General features: G+C 38.3%; 1 protein-coding gene across 10 annotated transcripts in view; it reads right to left on the bottom strand.

The window, feature by feature from the left end:
* SRGAP2 (SLIT-ROBO Rho GTPase activating protein 2) overlaps positions 1 to 16,396 on the bottom strand; it is a 236,138-nt gene that overhangs the window by 103,179 nt on the left and 116,563 nt on the right. For all 10 annotated transcript variants that reach the window (XM_059940413.1, XM_059940431.1, XM_059940422.1 and 7 more), the window contains one exon: positions 14,969 to 15,131. In XM_059940413.1, the coding sequence (XP_059796396.1) occupies positions 14,969 to 15,131 (163 nt within the window). The remainder of the gene's footprint in view (positions 1 to 14,968; positions 15,132 to 16,396) is intronic.

Genomic DNA, 16,396 nt, shown 5'->3' with positions numbered 1-16,396 from the left:
AATGGGGACAAAGAGGCAGGAGAGGAAGTTGGCACCAGGTAATATGGAAATATTCAAAGGATATTTCCAGAAGATAAGACATGGATAGATAATTAAGAATCCTGGCAGCATATAATTAAAAGAACATCAGCCCAATTCTTTCCCCCATATGACGCTTACCTGACTCACCTCTCATGAATCGGTGCCTTTTCCAAACTCCTATAGACAACTAATTATCTGTACCACTCATTAAATTGGTGTCTTAAGTTGTAACCTGCTTCTGGAGTCTATGGCCTGTCTATCCAACTGAAACATAAGAAATCTAAGATCTTGAACCATGTTTTAAGCTTGTTCTGCAGCCCTTTTATAGTGCCAAGTTGAATACCAAGCAATTAAAGACAATCAAATAACATTTATTAAACTGAACTGAATGAACTGGTAGTGGTACTTGTGCTCCTGGATTTCAATAAAGCAGGGCTCTTTCTCTCTCTTTTTAAAGTGTCTCTGAAAGAAGAATCAGGTGGGCTCTGCAGTTTTCCTGCCTGAGAACTCAAGGACCCAGAAAGGCCACTGACTCACAGAGCTGCAAGAAGAGAAGTTTTTTCTACTCTCCACCCTCGAAATGAATAGCAAAAGGAAAACAAGGTCATGGGAAGAGGCAGGGCAGGAAAGGATGCGATGCTTATGTGGGCAGAAGGATTGGATTATCTTGGCTTTGGAGAAGAGACGATTAAAGCTACAGACGGGATCTCCCAGTTTGCCTTCTGTATTTCCTCGCTACCCTATATGATAACACAATGCTAAAAAAGATTAGCTTGGAGAGGCAAGGAGGGCCACACTCTTCTACGTGAACATAACCAAAGCTCTGCAGAGCACTTTCTTTCTTTCTTAACTTTATTGAGGAATAATTAACAAACATAACTATATATTTAAAGTATACAATATGATGATTTGATATACATATACATTGTAGAATGATTACCAAGATCAAGATAATTAGCATGTCTATCACCTCACACAGTTAACTCTTTGTGTGTGTGTGGTGAGAATGCTTAAGATCTACTCTCAGCAACTTTCAAGTACACATACTGTATTATTAACTGTATGCTGTACATTAGATCCTCAGAACTTATTCTTATAACTGAAAATTTGTGCACTTTAACCTACATCACCCCATTTCTCTCTCGGCCCCCGGTGACCACCATTCTACTCTCTGTTTCTATGAAATTGGCTTTTTTAAAAAGATTCCATATATAAGTGATACCATACAGTATTTGCCTTTATCTGCCTGGCTTATTTCACTTAGCATAATGCCCTCCCATTTATCCATGTTGTCACAAATGGCAGGATTTCCTTCTTTGTATGGTTGAATAATATTCTATTGTGTATGTATATATATATATATATATATATACAACCACATTTTCTTTATCCATTCATCTGTCAAAGGACATGTAGGTTGTTTCATATCTTGGCTATTGTGAATAATGCTGCCATGAACATGGGAGTGCAGATACCTTTTCGGGTACTGATTTTAATTCCTTTGGATTTGATTTCAATTTGATTTCGGATACTGATTTCAATTCCTTCAGGAGTGGAATTGCTGGATCATAAGGTAGTTCAATTTTTAATTTTTTGAGGAAGTGCCATACTCTTTTCCATAATGCCTGTATACCAATTCACATTCCCACCAACAGTGTATAGGGGTTCCCTGTTCTCCATATCCTCATCAACATTTTTTATCTCTTGGCATTTTGATAATTGCAGAGCACTTTCTTCCCAGGTTTTACTGATTCCTGTGACATTCTGGGAAGGAAAAGTGAGAGTATGAGTAATATTCTCCAGTGTAAAGATGAGAAAACTGAAACCTACCGTAGTGAAAGAACTCCACTGAGCCAGCCAGGGCTCAGGTCAGCCAAAGGTCTGAGGTCTAGACTCCCAGCTGAACTTGGAGACAATGAGGAAGATAGAAGAGGAAGAAGAGGGGAAACCCTCTCTCCTTGCCTTATATCAAGTGGAAGTAGGGTACTTCCAAATGAAAGCACAGGTCACCCAACGTTCCTAAAAACAAGTGACTTCCAAGAAGATACCAATGAGATTCTGGATTGCTCCTGGTCGTACCAGAACATGTTCCAGCAGACAGTCAAGACAGCATAGCCAAAGAACCGTAAAGAATGTAGGAATGAACTGTGGCATAACTAGCATATAGAATGCTGTCTAATCATTAAAAACAATGTTTTTAAAGAGAATGCAATGACATGGGGAAAATGTTCACTTAAAATGGTAAATGAAATAAATTGCACAAAACTTAATATATAATATAATCTTAATTTTCTAAAGAAAAATGTGCATAGAAAAAAAGATTGGAAGGAAATACACCAAAATGTTAATACTAATTCTAAGTAATCATTATTTTCTTTTTTTTGTTTGTTTGGGTTTTTTTTGTTTTCCCCACAATGTCTTGGAAGAATATGTATTACTTTTACTACTGGAAAAAAGAAACTAAGCTAAAGGGTTTTTTGTTTGCTTCCAAATCAAAGGAAACAGAAAATAAAGACAGAAAATGTTGCTTCTCAGTCTTGTCCCTGGGCCTTAACAATAACTACTTAGCTCAACGAGAGGATGATTCCGAGAGCTCTTGAGACATGAGGAAGTTCCTATGGACTCTCAAAGACAAGAATTAGTGCAGACAATTAAAATTAGCTGATAACTGAAAATTTCATGTTGGGTAAATACTAGGAAAAGCTGGACAGAGACCCAAATGATTTGTGGGGCACAGAGTCAAAGAAGGAAAGACAAAAAAACAGAAAGACCTAAGAGCTGGGCAGGATCAGGTAGAAAAACCATAAGATCAGAAAAAGTCCAGTGCCTTAAGGAAAGAAGAAGAGAATGGAAAAACTGAAGATGTTATCTCAAAAGAAGGAGAATTTAATTTTTTTTCACATTTTTTTTTAAACATCTTTATTGAAGTATAATTGCTTTACAATGGTGTGTTAGTTTCTGCTTTATAACAAAGTGAATCAGTTATACATATACATATGTTCCCATATCTCTTCCCTCTTGCATCTCCCTCCCTCCCACCCTCCCCATCCCACCCCTCTAGGTGGTCACAAAGCACCTGAGCTGATCTCCCTGTGCTATGCGGCTGCTTCCCACTAGCTATCTATTTTACATTTGGTAGGTTTTTTTCACATTTTAATTAAAAATCATGCTCGGGCAAGCAGGGAGAAATTCAAAGGAAAACTCCTGACAAAGACAAATAGGAGAATCCAAAGAAGCCAGTCCTGCGAGAAGGGAGGCAGAAATCAAAGCTGTCTACTCTCTCTGGACAAGCTGGGCAAGAAGCTGAATCACAGCAGCACAAGGGAAGTCCTGGCCTGGCAGAGCACCTAAATGCATTACTGCAGAATGCACAAGTCATTAATTCCTTGCAGAAGCACTGGCCCTTTAGCTTCCCAATATGGTGACTACCACCTTTCTAAATGTGAGGGAGCAGAGCACAGTGATGTGAAGAGATGACGCAGGGGAAGGGGGCCATCTAGCTACAAGTCCCAATTCTGCTACCAACCAGCTGTACAACCTTGAGTCAACTGCTTAACCCCTCTGCCCATGTTCTTATCTATAAATGGAGATGATAAAGCCAGTCCCCATCATAAAGGGCTGTTGTGATGATTAAATAGGTTAATACATGTAAAGTACGTAGCATAGTCCCTAGCATGGTTAGCACTCATTTAGTATTAGTTACAATTATTATTTTTATTATTGCTGTGAATCTTATAATAAACAATTGATACCTAGTCAGCTTTCACACCATTATTGTAGTTTCTCCTGGGAGTAATATGTTTTTACAAACTACTGTCTCTTTTCACGGTGCCTGATGAGTTGTATTAATAATCTTCTTTTCTCAGAGAGGCATCTTACAGTCAAGTATAAGAAGTACAGAGATGGTAAAAAGTAACTTGTCTAGAATTATCAATTGATGTTAAAAATATCAGATGAACAACTGAATTGGCACCCAAAATTTGTATGATAGCACCATACATAATACAATACAATAGGCTTTTTTATCATGTGAGAAAAAAATGTAACTGTAAAATAAAGGGTTCAGAGTGTCACCACCCTAATCTGGAGGGTCAATATTGGCATCATTATTGGTGGGTTTATTTCCTGATATGATGCAACATGAAGTATCCAGTGTCTCCTATTCTGTATTCTAGTCGAAAATATATAACATGAATAGATTTGGCCTTTAGAACCACCCTCTATTTACAGGAAAGACAGGATACAGGAAGACGTTAAACAGCAAAACAAGGAATCTAGTAGACAAATCTAGAAGGAGGGAAAATCTGTAGGACAACTGGCCTCATCTGTGCAACAAATCAGTGTCATGGAAAAGGAACAGTGCTAGATTAAAGGAGACTTAAGGGACATAAAACCAGGGTATATTAGATACTAGATTGGAAAAACCAGTTGTCAAGGACATTTTTAGGACAATTAGGGAAATGTTTACATGGCCTGGGTATTAGATGAGATGAAAGTTTACTGAAATGGAAAAGTGGAAATCTTGACTAAAATAACAGATTATAAAATAGCATATGTAATATAATCTGGTTTTTTATTATCATATTTTTGCTTCTTATATTTTCTAATTTCTACAATGCACATGTGCTACAAAATTTTAAAAGGTTATTCAAAAGAATAGAAAGCCAGGGGGAGGAGAGAGGAAAAAAGAGAAGGGGCGAAGAAGAGGTAGAGAAAAGGGAGAGGGAGACAAGGGGAGAGGAAGAGGGAAGCAGGGAGAGAGAAAAGCAGGTTTTGAATTCATTATCCTTAAAGCTCAGACTGTGACCTTGTTCAACAATCTGATTTGGCAATAACTATGTTTTAAGGATACCATCTATGAACCCTGAAACACGGGTGGCAGGGTGATGCCGTAGAAAGAGCCTGGGAGTTCAAATTCCAATGTCACCTCTTCTTGGTCTTACAAAAGAGTATTTTACCAATACAAGCTTTAATTTTTTTCAGCTATACAGTGGGAAGAAGAATAACCTTCTAATATAATGTTTATAGCAGGCTCAAGCTGGAAACTTATCCAAATGTCATCAACAGTAGAATGAATAAAACTGAAAGTCTCATGTCCCAGGAACATCCTCCTCATCCCCAGGCAAACTGGGACTGCCATCCTAGCTGCTGCCCACTATAGGGGAGATGGAATTTGGAGTTCAAAGCCTGCCAAGTTAGAGGGCTTGATAAGCATCCTGGGCTTTCCATGGAAACCCCAGAAAGGTCATACCTTATGTGTATAGAATATGTTCCAGGACTAAGTACAAAACCAAAATAGACCCATTTTAACAAAGCATAAAACCAGTTCTCCACAAGCTCAAGGTGATCAACCAGTATTTTAACTGCCTACTAGAACAAAACTTAACACTCTTCAGAGGAAGATAAACACATATAGAGTCTCAATAATGACATCTACAATCTCTAATATGTCATAAAAAGTTAGTAGATGTGAAAAAATAAAGAAATGTGACCCATGGTCAAGAGAAAAATCAATAAATAGAAACAGAACCACGGATGATGTGGATGTTGAAATCAGCAGACAAGAATTTTAAAATAATTGCCAAATATGTTTTAAAAATAATGGCTGAAGAGAAGGGAAATTTCAGGAGTTATATGGAAACTGTAAAAAAAAAAGATGGAAATCATAAAGCTAAAAAATATAAAATCTGAAATAAAAAATTAATTGGATGCTATTAATAGCAGATTGGATACAACAAATGAGGATTGGTAAACTTTAGAAATCATCTAAACTGAAGCACACAGGGGAAAAAAAGAGCTCGCCTCAGTGACCTGTGGGACTGTATCAAGCAGTCTAACAAATGTGCAATTGGAAACAAAGCAAGAAGTGAGAACAGGACAGAAAAAATATTTGCCATAATTTTTCCCAAATGAGGAAAAACCACTATCCATGGATCCTCACTATTTAGATATTGTACTTATCCAAGCCAAATTTAAAAAAAAATGAACATCACACTTAGACTCATTATAGTCAAACTGCTGAAAATCAAAGATAAAGAAAAAATATTAAAAGCAGCCCCCCAAGTCCCCAAAACATTACATCCAGGGGAATAACAATAAGAATCATAGCTGACTTCTCATAAGAAACAGTGAAAACCAGGGAAGAAAAAAATGCCATATTTAAATTGTTGAAAGAATATTATGTAACTCCATTTATATAATTTTTTTTTTTTCAAAATCAGCAAATACTTATACTGTTAGAAGTCAGGATAGTGGCTTTTAGGGGATAACGAATGGAAGGGGGCGAAAGAGGGGACTTGTGGGATACTGGTAACATTCTTTTCTTTATCTGGGTGATAATTACATACTTGTTTCCATTTGTAAAAATACATTGAACTTTACAATATGTGCACTCTCTCTAACTACCTTACACTTATGTAAAAAGTTAAGGGAAAAAAAACTTTGCAAAATACATGAAAAGACTAGAGAAAATACAGTTATTTTCTATTACAGTATATAATATTTATAGTAAGCATTTGAGGAAAGCTTGTTACTTATTAGTATTATTATTATCATCCTCCCACCAAAAGTTTTGGGAGATTTAAATGGACTAAAAAGTGGACTGAAAAGCCCTAAGCTCAATGGGGGCAAATCTTACTCCTCAATTTGATTTTAAGTGCTTTTTAGCACCTAGCATAATGCTGTATATATAGTTCAATTGAAAATGATGTTTTATTTTGTATATATAGTTTTCACTAAAATACTTATTGACTACATGATTTTCTAGTTTAGGGTAGTATTCAAATAGGTACAAGGTTGCATGTGGACACTTGTTTTCTGTCCACTGCACCTCTCTTTTCCATACTCCATATTTTAAAATTGTTCTTCTGATACTCTTAATATCTTAAATCATCTTGATTTATAAAGATCGAAGTACCATTACACCTTTGAATGTTCTGAATATAGCACCTTGTGCTCTTTCAGAAAAGGCAGATAGATACCTGAGGACTGAAACACCAAAGAGGCAAACGTATAAACTAACCTAAGCCAAAGACAGCAGGCATCTTTGATGCACACATTCCCTCTTAGCTGAATCTTCCTAAGTCCAAAAAAAGCCTGGACCACCCAGAGAGAAGCCCCAAGGGGCAGGATACAGATGCTGCTGACCTAGTGTCACAGAAACCAAAGCTAAAACACCACAAACAGCACTAGCTGCAAAGCTCCCCTCAGTGTTGGATTTGGCGGCAAACCTGACGCCCCTTATCAGCAGAGATGCCTTTGAAGTAGCTGGCAGCCTTCCATCCCCTACTCAAATAAGCTCAGCTTCACATCCTATTCTTTTTTCCAAAGGGGATCTCTCCATCAGATATGAGAGAATAAAGCTCAATTAACTGGAACAGAGTTTTGCTACCAACAAGATAAATTAGGCAACTGGAACAGCTGTCTGTAAAGCACCACACAACACTGTTAGTGACCATGTTATAACATGGAGGAAATTCAATCAATATCAGATACTGAGATCCATGGGGGAGGGGCGTAGGGTAGACTGGAGAAGAGATGAAGGGATAAATCAATCATCTACTCTTTCTCCCAGAGATATCACCAAGTTAAACCCGTTCTCAAGAGGGCAGAACATAGACTTTGGAAATCCATTCTCTCTCCATTGATTCAATCTACGGTACCTACCAGGGACATTCAACTCTACCAGCATCGTGGGTCATTTCGTCTCCTTTTCTCAGTTATGACAACACCACCATAGAACATGCCTCCTTGCAGAATCATCATCCTCTCCCCTCACATATGCCAAACAGCTGGACTCAACGACTCCATAGGAAATCCTATCCAAAGGGGATAAATGGGTAGGTAGGCAACAAGTACTGCTTTTAGTTTCAAATCGCCTTTATTCTCTTTTACTGCCAGAGCCATTTCCTTGGTGCCAAAGGAAATCTGACTGGTCATGTCAATTCTCTTGTGACTGATCTCCTGGGAAAAGGACATTAACATCTCAGGGCCCTGCAGAAAGCTATTAATTGAACCTCTTATGTTTCTTCCTCATCACCCTTCTTGCATTTCTTAATTCTTGAAGTGTGAACTATTTACCTGATGCCAGATTCACCCTCTGTCACCCTCCAAGAATAAAGCAGGGAAACTATAATGGGTTGCCTTGACAAGCTGACCTAGATGCTTCAACACTGTCTGTAGCAGGGGAAAACATGGCTCACAGACAGACAGATGGGATCTTATGGCTTCAGATGTACCGCGGTGCTCTCGGGTTTCCCCAAGATGGAAACCAGAGTATCTACAGCAGTGATTCTCAACCCCGACTATATGAAAGAATCAGCTGGGCCCTATCCCAGAGAACATGATTCAATTGCCCTGAGGTGGGGCCTTGGCATGGTGTTTTTTTAATTATCTTTTAAATCAACTTTATTGAGGCATAATTTACATACAATAAAATGTATACATTTTGCGTATGTACTATGATACATTTTGACAAATGCACACACTTATGTAACCACCACCATAATGAACACTGTATGACATTTCCATAACCCCCAGTTCCCTTGTGTCCCTTGGCAGTCAACCTCCATCCCCAACTCTGGCCCCCAGGCAATCACTAATTTACTTTCTATCACTATAGATTAGAGTTATCTTTTATAAAATTTCATAGAAATGGAATCATACAGAATGTACTCATTGTGTCTGGCTTCTTTTTATCAGTATAATGTTTTGTGAATTCATCTACATTATTGTATCCATCAGCATTTCATTTCTTTCTATTGCTGAGTAGTAGTCATATATGGATGTAACACAATATGATTTTCCACAATATGCTTATCTATCTGTTGATGGATATTTGGGTTGTTCCCAGTTTTGGCTATTATAAATAAATAGCCAAAACTAACTACCATTAGTTTCCTATGGTAGCCATAACAAAGTTTTGCAAATTTGGTGGCTTGAAACAACACACATTTATTCTCTTATAGTTTTGGAGGTCAGAAGTCCAAAACCAAGATATCAGCAGGGCTGAGTTCCATTAGAAGCCTCTCAGGGAGAATCTGTTTCCTTGCCTTTCCTAGCATCTAGAGCTGCATTCCTTGGCTCCATCTTCAAAGCCAGTGGCCTAGCATCTTCTCTCTGTAACTTTGCTTCCCTCTGCTTCTCTCACATGGCTGGCCTTCTCTTTTGTCTGTAATCTCCCTCCACCTTCCTTTTACAAGGACACTAGTAACTGCATTTAGGGCCCACTTAGGTAACGAAGCATAAAATCCCCATCCTAAGATCCTCAAATTCATCAAATGTATAAAGACTTATGGATAAAGTAAACATTCACAGGTTGTAGGGATTAGGACAGGGACATCTTTGGGGTGGGACCATTATTCAGCCTACAACAAAAGCTATTATGAATATTCAGGTACAAGTCTTTGTGTAGATATATACTTTTATTTCTCTTGGATAAATACCTAGATGTGGAACTGATGGGTCATGTGGTAAGTACATATTTAACTTCATAAGAAACTGCCAAACTATTTTCCAAAGCGGTTGTCCCATTTTACATTTTCACCAGCAACATATGAGAATTCCGTCCATCCGAACAGTTGGTATTGTCAGTCTTTATGATTTTAGCCATTCTCGTGAGTATGTAGCATATCTCCGTATAGTTTTAATTTGCATTTTCCTGATGATTAATGATATTGAGCATATTGGCCATTTATATATATCTTCTTTAGTGATGTGTCTATTAAAACCTTTTGCCTATTTAAAAAAATTTGGGTATTCTGTCACCTTATTATTGAGTTCTATGTATTGCAAATATATTCTCCCAGTCTGTGGCTTATCTTTCATCTTCTTAACAATGTCTTTCCAAGAGCAAAAGTCCAAGAATTGATGAAGTCCATTTTACCTTTTATTTTTCTTTTATAGTTCATGCTTTTTATATCCTAAGAAATCTTTGTCTCTTCAAGGTCACAAAGATTTTTTTTTTAAGAACTTCCCAAGTGACTCTCTTGCAAAGAAGAAGTTGAGAACTACTGGTCTATTGGGAATCTGACCTAGCTTTCTCAATTTAACCTGACTTTCTGCCATAGAACCTTAGGGTAATAAAAGTAAAACAGGAGTACAGTTACCTGAAATACCATAAAAAGAAGAATGCAATTCAGAGTCTTAGGACTGTCTGAATTGACTGGTTTCCAAGCCTAAGTGTGAGCAGCTGTTAAGGGCTAGAAACAGTGACTTGAAAAGCCAGGTTGGAGGTACTTTTAGGGTATCCCAGCCAAGTGAAAGGAGGAGGAGAGGACAGGATTGTCTTCTCCCCAGTGGGAAAAAGCACACCCAAGTTTATTTCAATTTAAACTGAGAAAGTGAGAAAAATGACTTCTATTCTTGGTGGGATCCTTTAGAACATGCCTCTCAACAGAGAAGAGATGGAGCTGGGCGTCAGAGTTGGCAGTATTTGGCCCCCATTTTTGAAGTCACCACATTAAACAAATGAAGGTGGCAGCAATAATATTTCCCCAGACCTTGGTTCCAACAGGGGTTAGACAGACTGAGCTTTCATTGCATGAAAGGAGATGTCAGGAGCACCAAACGGGCACAATTTTCCCTGGAGTCCTAGACAAAGTGGGCCTGTTTCTAAGCTGTGGACAGGAGGTTACTTTCTCTAGATGTTATATTTAGCTAAAGGAGTCTCTACCAGGGCTTCATGCAACGTGTAAAATATGTCCCAGCAGACATAACCACAAACTAGAGGGCCAACAGGGAGCATCCCTTAAGGGGGTTCAGTAGCATAGAAGGGCCAATTGTGCAGCCACCCTGACATCCCCAAATTAGCTGAGTTAGCTGTGAGCCAGATTTTTGGTCAGTTCTCATATTTAATGAGTCTTTGTTTCCCTCTTACTAGAGATTCTGCCCCTGGGGAGAAAAACACGCTGCCCTATTTCATTCTCAACTTCCAGCTGCTTGCCCAGACACCAGGTAGGAGAAACAACCCAATGTTGATGTTTAACACCTCCAGACCCTTTGAAGGGTTGTGTGCTAAAGAAAAGATTAGGTTAATTCTGTAACTAAGTGAAATATCTGAATTCAATGAAAAAGAGCAAGAAAATCCAGAGTACTCTCTACTCTGCATACAACACCTAGAGAGGCCTAATAGAACACGTAGGTGGAAAACCTTGGGTTCTAGAGCCAGATGACTGTATTTAAATATACTAGTCTCACTTCTTTTTTTGCTTAATCTCTCTAAGCCTCAGTTTCTTCCTCCATAAAATAAGGATAATACTAATAACCACCTTCTAGAAGTATTGTAAGGATTGAATAAGATAATGCATACAAAGTGCCTAACATATTACCTGGCACATAAGGGTTCAAAAAATTTTGGTTTTGATGATTACAGCCTTTGCCAAAGGATCATTAAGTTTTATAGATTAAAAAAAAAATTTTTTTAAGGAAGAAAACCCATGACTTTTGCCAGTGACAAGCAGATTCAAATTCACTAAAACGCAGGTAAATTTTCACAGGTGTCCATAGCTGAACCAGAAATAAAGATATCTTTTCTGAAGCCTGTGTCTCCAGAGAAATGTGGGTTTTCCTTTTGCTACTGGAACCAAATTTACAGGTAAAGTAAGAGGTATATTTATTTTATATATTTGGATTTCAGTGTGGTGTCTCTTGGTTGCTGGACAACCAAGAATAGATATATCTATCTATTCATAGATAATAGAATCTGAAACAATGCTTCATTCTTTAAGAAATGTGGTCTTCCATTGCTTAAGCTAGCCCCCTCTCCATACGCAGACCCACTTTTGTTCACTCTTATCTTGGGGACTGTAGCTTACCTATCACAATTTAACAAAGGTCATCCAACAACTGGAAGGAAGCCCTCAGTGTAGGATGCCTTTGTCATCACACAATTACAGTGTATTCGATTTCTAAGGCAGCATGGAGGTCGTGTAGTCCAAACACTTTTCCTTAAACTTGAGGGGACTGAGGCATAAAAAAGAGAAGTAATTGTCCAGAGTTCCAGAGTTACTGGCAAAGCTGAGCAGAAGGGAAAGGGCCCCTTAGAGAAGGGCTCTGCTCTAATAGCATAAAGTAAGCCCCAGAAAGCTTCACATAACTTCCAGGGTGACCACGGACATTCCTCAGTTCTCTTACCCAATTATTATAGCTCAACCAGTGGGATTCTAATTCTTCATGTGCAACATACTCTAAACAAAAGAGACTGAAAATTTGAGGTATGGAGAGAAAATGCTTCTTTGTCCATTACTAGAAAGCAGAGAGCCTCTCACCCAGCCAAAAAGAATTAATCTATTCTTACAATCAGCCAAGTCAGCTTCTACCTTAGAGTTCTCTGCGTACATTGGACGCCAGGGGAGAGAAAAAAGAGGTTATTCACCCTGTGGGATAGTAAACATTGGCTATTTGACAATCCTACGGATATCTCTAATCAACTATAATTTAGCTGATGAAACGTTATAATGATCAAGAGAAAATCCTATGATCTGCAACAACATACAACCATATGAACAAATCTCACAAATACAATAATGAATGAGAGAAACCAGACACAAAAGAGTACACACTGCATGATTCTATTTATATAAAGTATGAAACCAAGAAAAACTAATCTCTGCTGTGGACAGTCAGGACTGATGTTGTCCTTGGGTGTTGGGACCACCCCTCCCAACCCCCCAGTGACTAGAAGGGAGCATGAGGGGACTTCTGGGGGTACTGAAATATTCTGTTTCTTGATCTGGGAGATGGTTACCAGGTGTGTTCAGTTTGTAAAAATGCATTTAGCTGTAAGCCTATGATACATGCACTTTTCTTCAATGAAATGTAATATATAAACAGTCCTGTGATTAATTAGAAATTCTTCCTTACACCCTCAGCATAGAAATGCATGGCTTAAGGAGGTCAATGCTTAGACCACAGCTAGGAATATCATTCATGAGTGGATAGGGATATACACCATGTCTTATATACATGCCGTGCACTTAGGCTTTTTGTGAAATGTGAATGGCATTTGAGGAACCAGGAACATGTCTTTGATAGCTGGCTGCCTTTGGCATAAACATCTCTGAGGTCTGGAGGGGTTATAAGACTCTCTCTGCTTGGTTCTTCTCTAACTTTCTGAAGCTGGGAGAAAAGGGAGCTGAGAGATTGGGTGAAGTCTACATAGCTGAAAATGTCTCATAAAAGTTTTTCTCAGATGAACAGAGAAAATGGAGGAGGGAACTATCCATCAACTCCTTTTCTTCTCAAGATAGTCTAAGTGGCTGTCAAGATCATAGAGAAGTGGTATCTGATCGCTGTCAAGGTTCCACCTAAATAGGTTTAAAAATATGTTTTTTAAAAATAAAGATTGTATATATTTCAGGTGTACAACAAGATGATTTGATATACATATACACAGTGAAATGATTCCTACAGTCAAGATAATTAATATATCATCTCCTCACATAGTTACTTTTTTTGTGTGTGTGAAAACAGCCCCTGAAATCTACTCTCTTAGCATAGTTCCAGTATTCAATACAGTATTATTAACTATAGTCATTAATTTTAGTCACATACAACATCACCAAGTGTTGCAGAATGATTCAAGTTAATGACAAGCAAGCTAGAGCAGATGCTGGGAAGCATGAGGAGACGGTGAAAAGTACCCTTGCCCCTAAACCAAGTATGGCCCCAACCAGAGCACAGCCGGGCCACTAAAAATAGCTAATGAGCTCTGCAAGGAGTTATCTTTCTCTTCCTTCTTTTCATTCTGAGATGATTGTACCCTTAATATCCTGTCTGTAAGACACAGGGAAAGCCCCTTCACAGATGCAATTATGTAGATGGACGATTCTAAAACAGTTCTTTTTTCATGCTGGTATAAACAGAAGAAGTTGGGTTCTAATTCCAGACCTACTGAGATCTGTATACTTCCTAATGTTAAGAATTAGAAAACTGACCAAGAACTAAGGCTACTATCGACCACAGTTCTGTTTACTGAAGTCCATTCTCTCCCAGCCTCAAATTTTAACGCTGGATTTTGTCAACTGGGAACCAGTGAATTCCCTATATATGAAACCAATGATAGCCCTCTATATATCCTCTTTTTACATATCACTTGTGGGAAGATTATTCACCTTCTAAAAAGTCTTCTGGGGATGTCAGAGCTTGAATGTTGGACATGGTATATCATGTACAATGGTTGGGGCTTTTGCCACCATTTGTAACCAAAAGTCATGAATAAGTGACTCCATTAAGAGCTCAGGTTGAGAGAGCTTAGAAAAGAGCTTCTTGGGCTTCCAAAAGGCTAGTTCCACTACTGACAGGTAAGGTGAATTTGGTATAAATTTCTTAAGATTATCACAATAAATTCTGAGTTTTTCTTTAGTCAAATTTTTCGACATACACCCAAGGAATTGTGACAAACAACTGAGCTTCAGAAAGCATTCAGGGATGGGTTTGAATTCCACCTGGGGTACCAAAAAAAAAAAAAAAAAAAAAAAAGGAACAAAGCATTCAGGGACCCAAAGACAAAGATACGTCATGATAAGAATAACCAAACTCATGAGTTCACCTTGGCCAAGATGAGAACTTGGAAAGAGAACTAAACCAAAAACATAAACATACATGGATTTGCTAAATGAACTAGAAGAAGAAATCATGAAATGACACAGAAGGTTTCCGCATCTCAACAGCTTCACAAACCACTTAGGAAATCAACCAAACACAGTCATTATTAATATACGCAAATTATGAATTATGCTGCCAGTCCTGGGGTTGTACCTTGCAAATGGCTACTTTCTCAGGGCTACTATACATTCAACTCAGAAAAGAAGAAAAAAAGCCAATTCAATATTTTTTCTCCATAAGTACATGGCAGGGCAAGACCCATGGAAAGCCTTTTAAGTGGGCCAATAAGATATTCTTTCTCTTACTTACAAGACTGTGTCTGTGACTAGAAATAGCTATTTACCTTTTTAAAGAGTCTTCCTGAGTCCTCGCTGACTTGGACAAATCGAGGAATGATATTATTCAGGTAGATGTCACTCAGGGTGGTGTGGTCCCTGCTCTCCCGCTTCACCTGGTTTAAGAGGAGATTCCAGCAGTTGACTGGAGAGAGAACATTTTGATCCTTCCTGTGAGAAACAGCAAGAAAGAAAAAAAATCAGCGTTGGTAAGCAGGCAGGGCCAACATCTATGACTACAGTCCATGTCACAAAATCACAGCAATCAGAGCCAAACCAGAAATAAAGATGTCTTTCCTGAAGTTGCAACTCTAGTTTTCTCTTTTTCTAAAAACTCAGTGGAGGAAAAAGGGAGAAAATAAGAATAATGAAAAGGAGAAGGAGGAGAGAGGAAGAGGGAAAGAGGAGAAGAAGAAGCAGGTTTATCTGTTGAGCATCTATTATGTTCTAGAAACTTGGTAAAATCTTTATATGCATTATCCCATCTAAGCTCCATCATTTTGTTGTCAGAAAAGAACTACCATTATCTCCATTTTACTGATTAAAAAAAAACACTCAGAGAGGTTGTCACTTGCCCACAGCTAGTAAGGAGTCACAGAGACAGTAAAAGGGAGTCAGGGACCAGAACCATAGTTCTGTGCTGACTAGAATGATTCTAGGAGGTCTGACTCCAAATTCCATGACCTCAACCACTAAATCATTTGGTTTGTGTCTAGAATTAGAGGGAAAAGTTAGTCTCTAGGCAAAAATCTACACTACAGACTAAATAAATCCCCACACATTCATCTCTCGTAGGATTCAATGAAGACAACTGTGGATGCATTTGCCATAAAAAAGTCACTGAAAACTCTTCAGTCCTACAGAACACATCTACAGAGGTTTGATTTCATTGATTGAGCCATTTTCTCATGTCCCATACAACCAAGAGCATAAACTGTATCTGAACACATGTGTTCCAAAGATGTCTACAGCCTGAGTGGAGCAGTAAAGCACCAAACCTAGATGCTCATTTCTACTGAAAATGCTGTGATCCAAAAGAATTATTGATTACATAATCAGCTCACAGCACTAATTTAAGCAACACAGAGTTTTGCATCTGCACGTTGGACTTCTTAAAGGAGAGAAACAGAAGGTAGGGGTTATTTATCAAGCGCTTACTGTGTACTTGGCCCATGGCTGGGCCCTATACTCATGTTGTTTAACTTGAACTCTACAAAACTTGATGAAGTGGGGGTTATCAACCACATTCAGCAGATGAGGAAAGTTGGACTAAGAAAGGTTAAATATCTTGTTCAAGGTCACATAGCTAAAAAGTGGCAATGCTGGCATTCGAGAACAAGCCCTGTAATTGAAAAGAGAATGCTTGTAATCACTGCAAAGTATCACAACCAGTTTGTTCCCGTTTCCCCTCTCCCCTCCCTACAGACAGACTCTTA

This window comes from Balaenoptera ricei, chromosome 1 (assembly GCF_028023285.1).
Source record: "Balaenoptera ricei isolate mBalRic1 chromosome 1, mBalRic1.hap2, whole genome shotgun sequence".
NCBI classification, from domain to species: Eukaryota; Metazoa; Chordata; class Mammalia; order Artiodactyla; family Balaenopteridae; genus Balaenoptera; species Balaenoptera ricei.
Note: the sequence above shows the minus strand (reverse complement) of the source record. Positions and strands in the feature narration are given on the sequence as shown.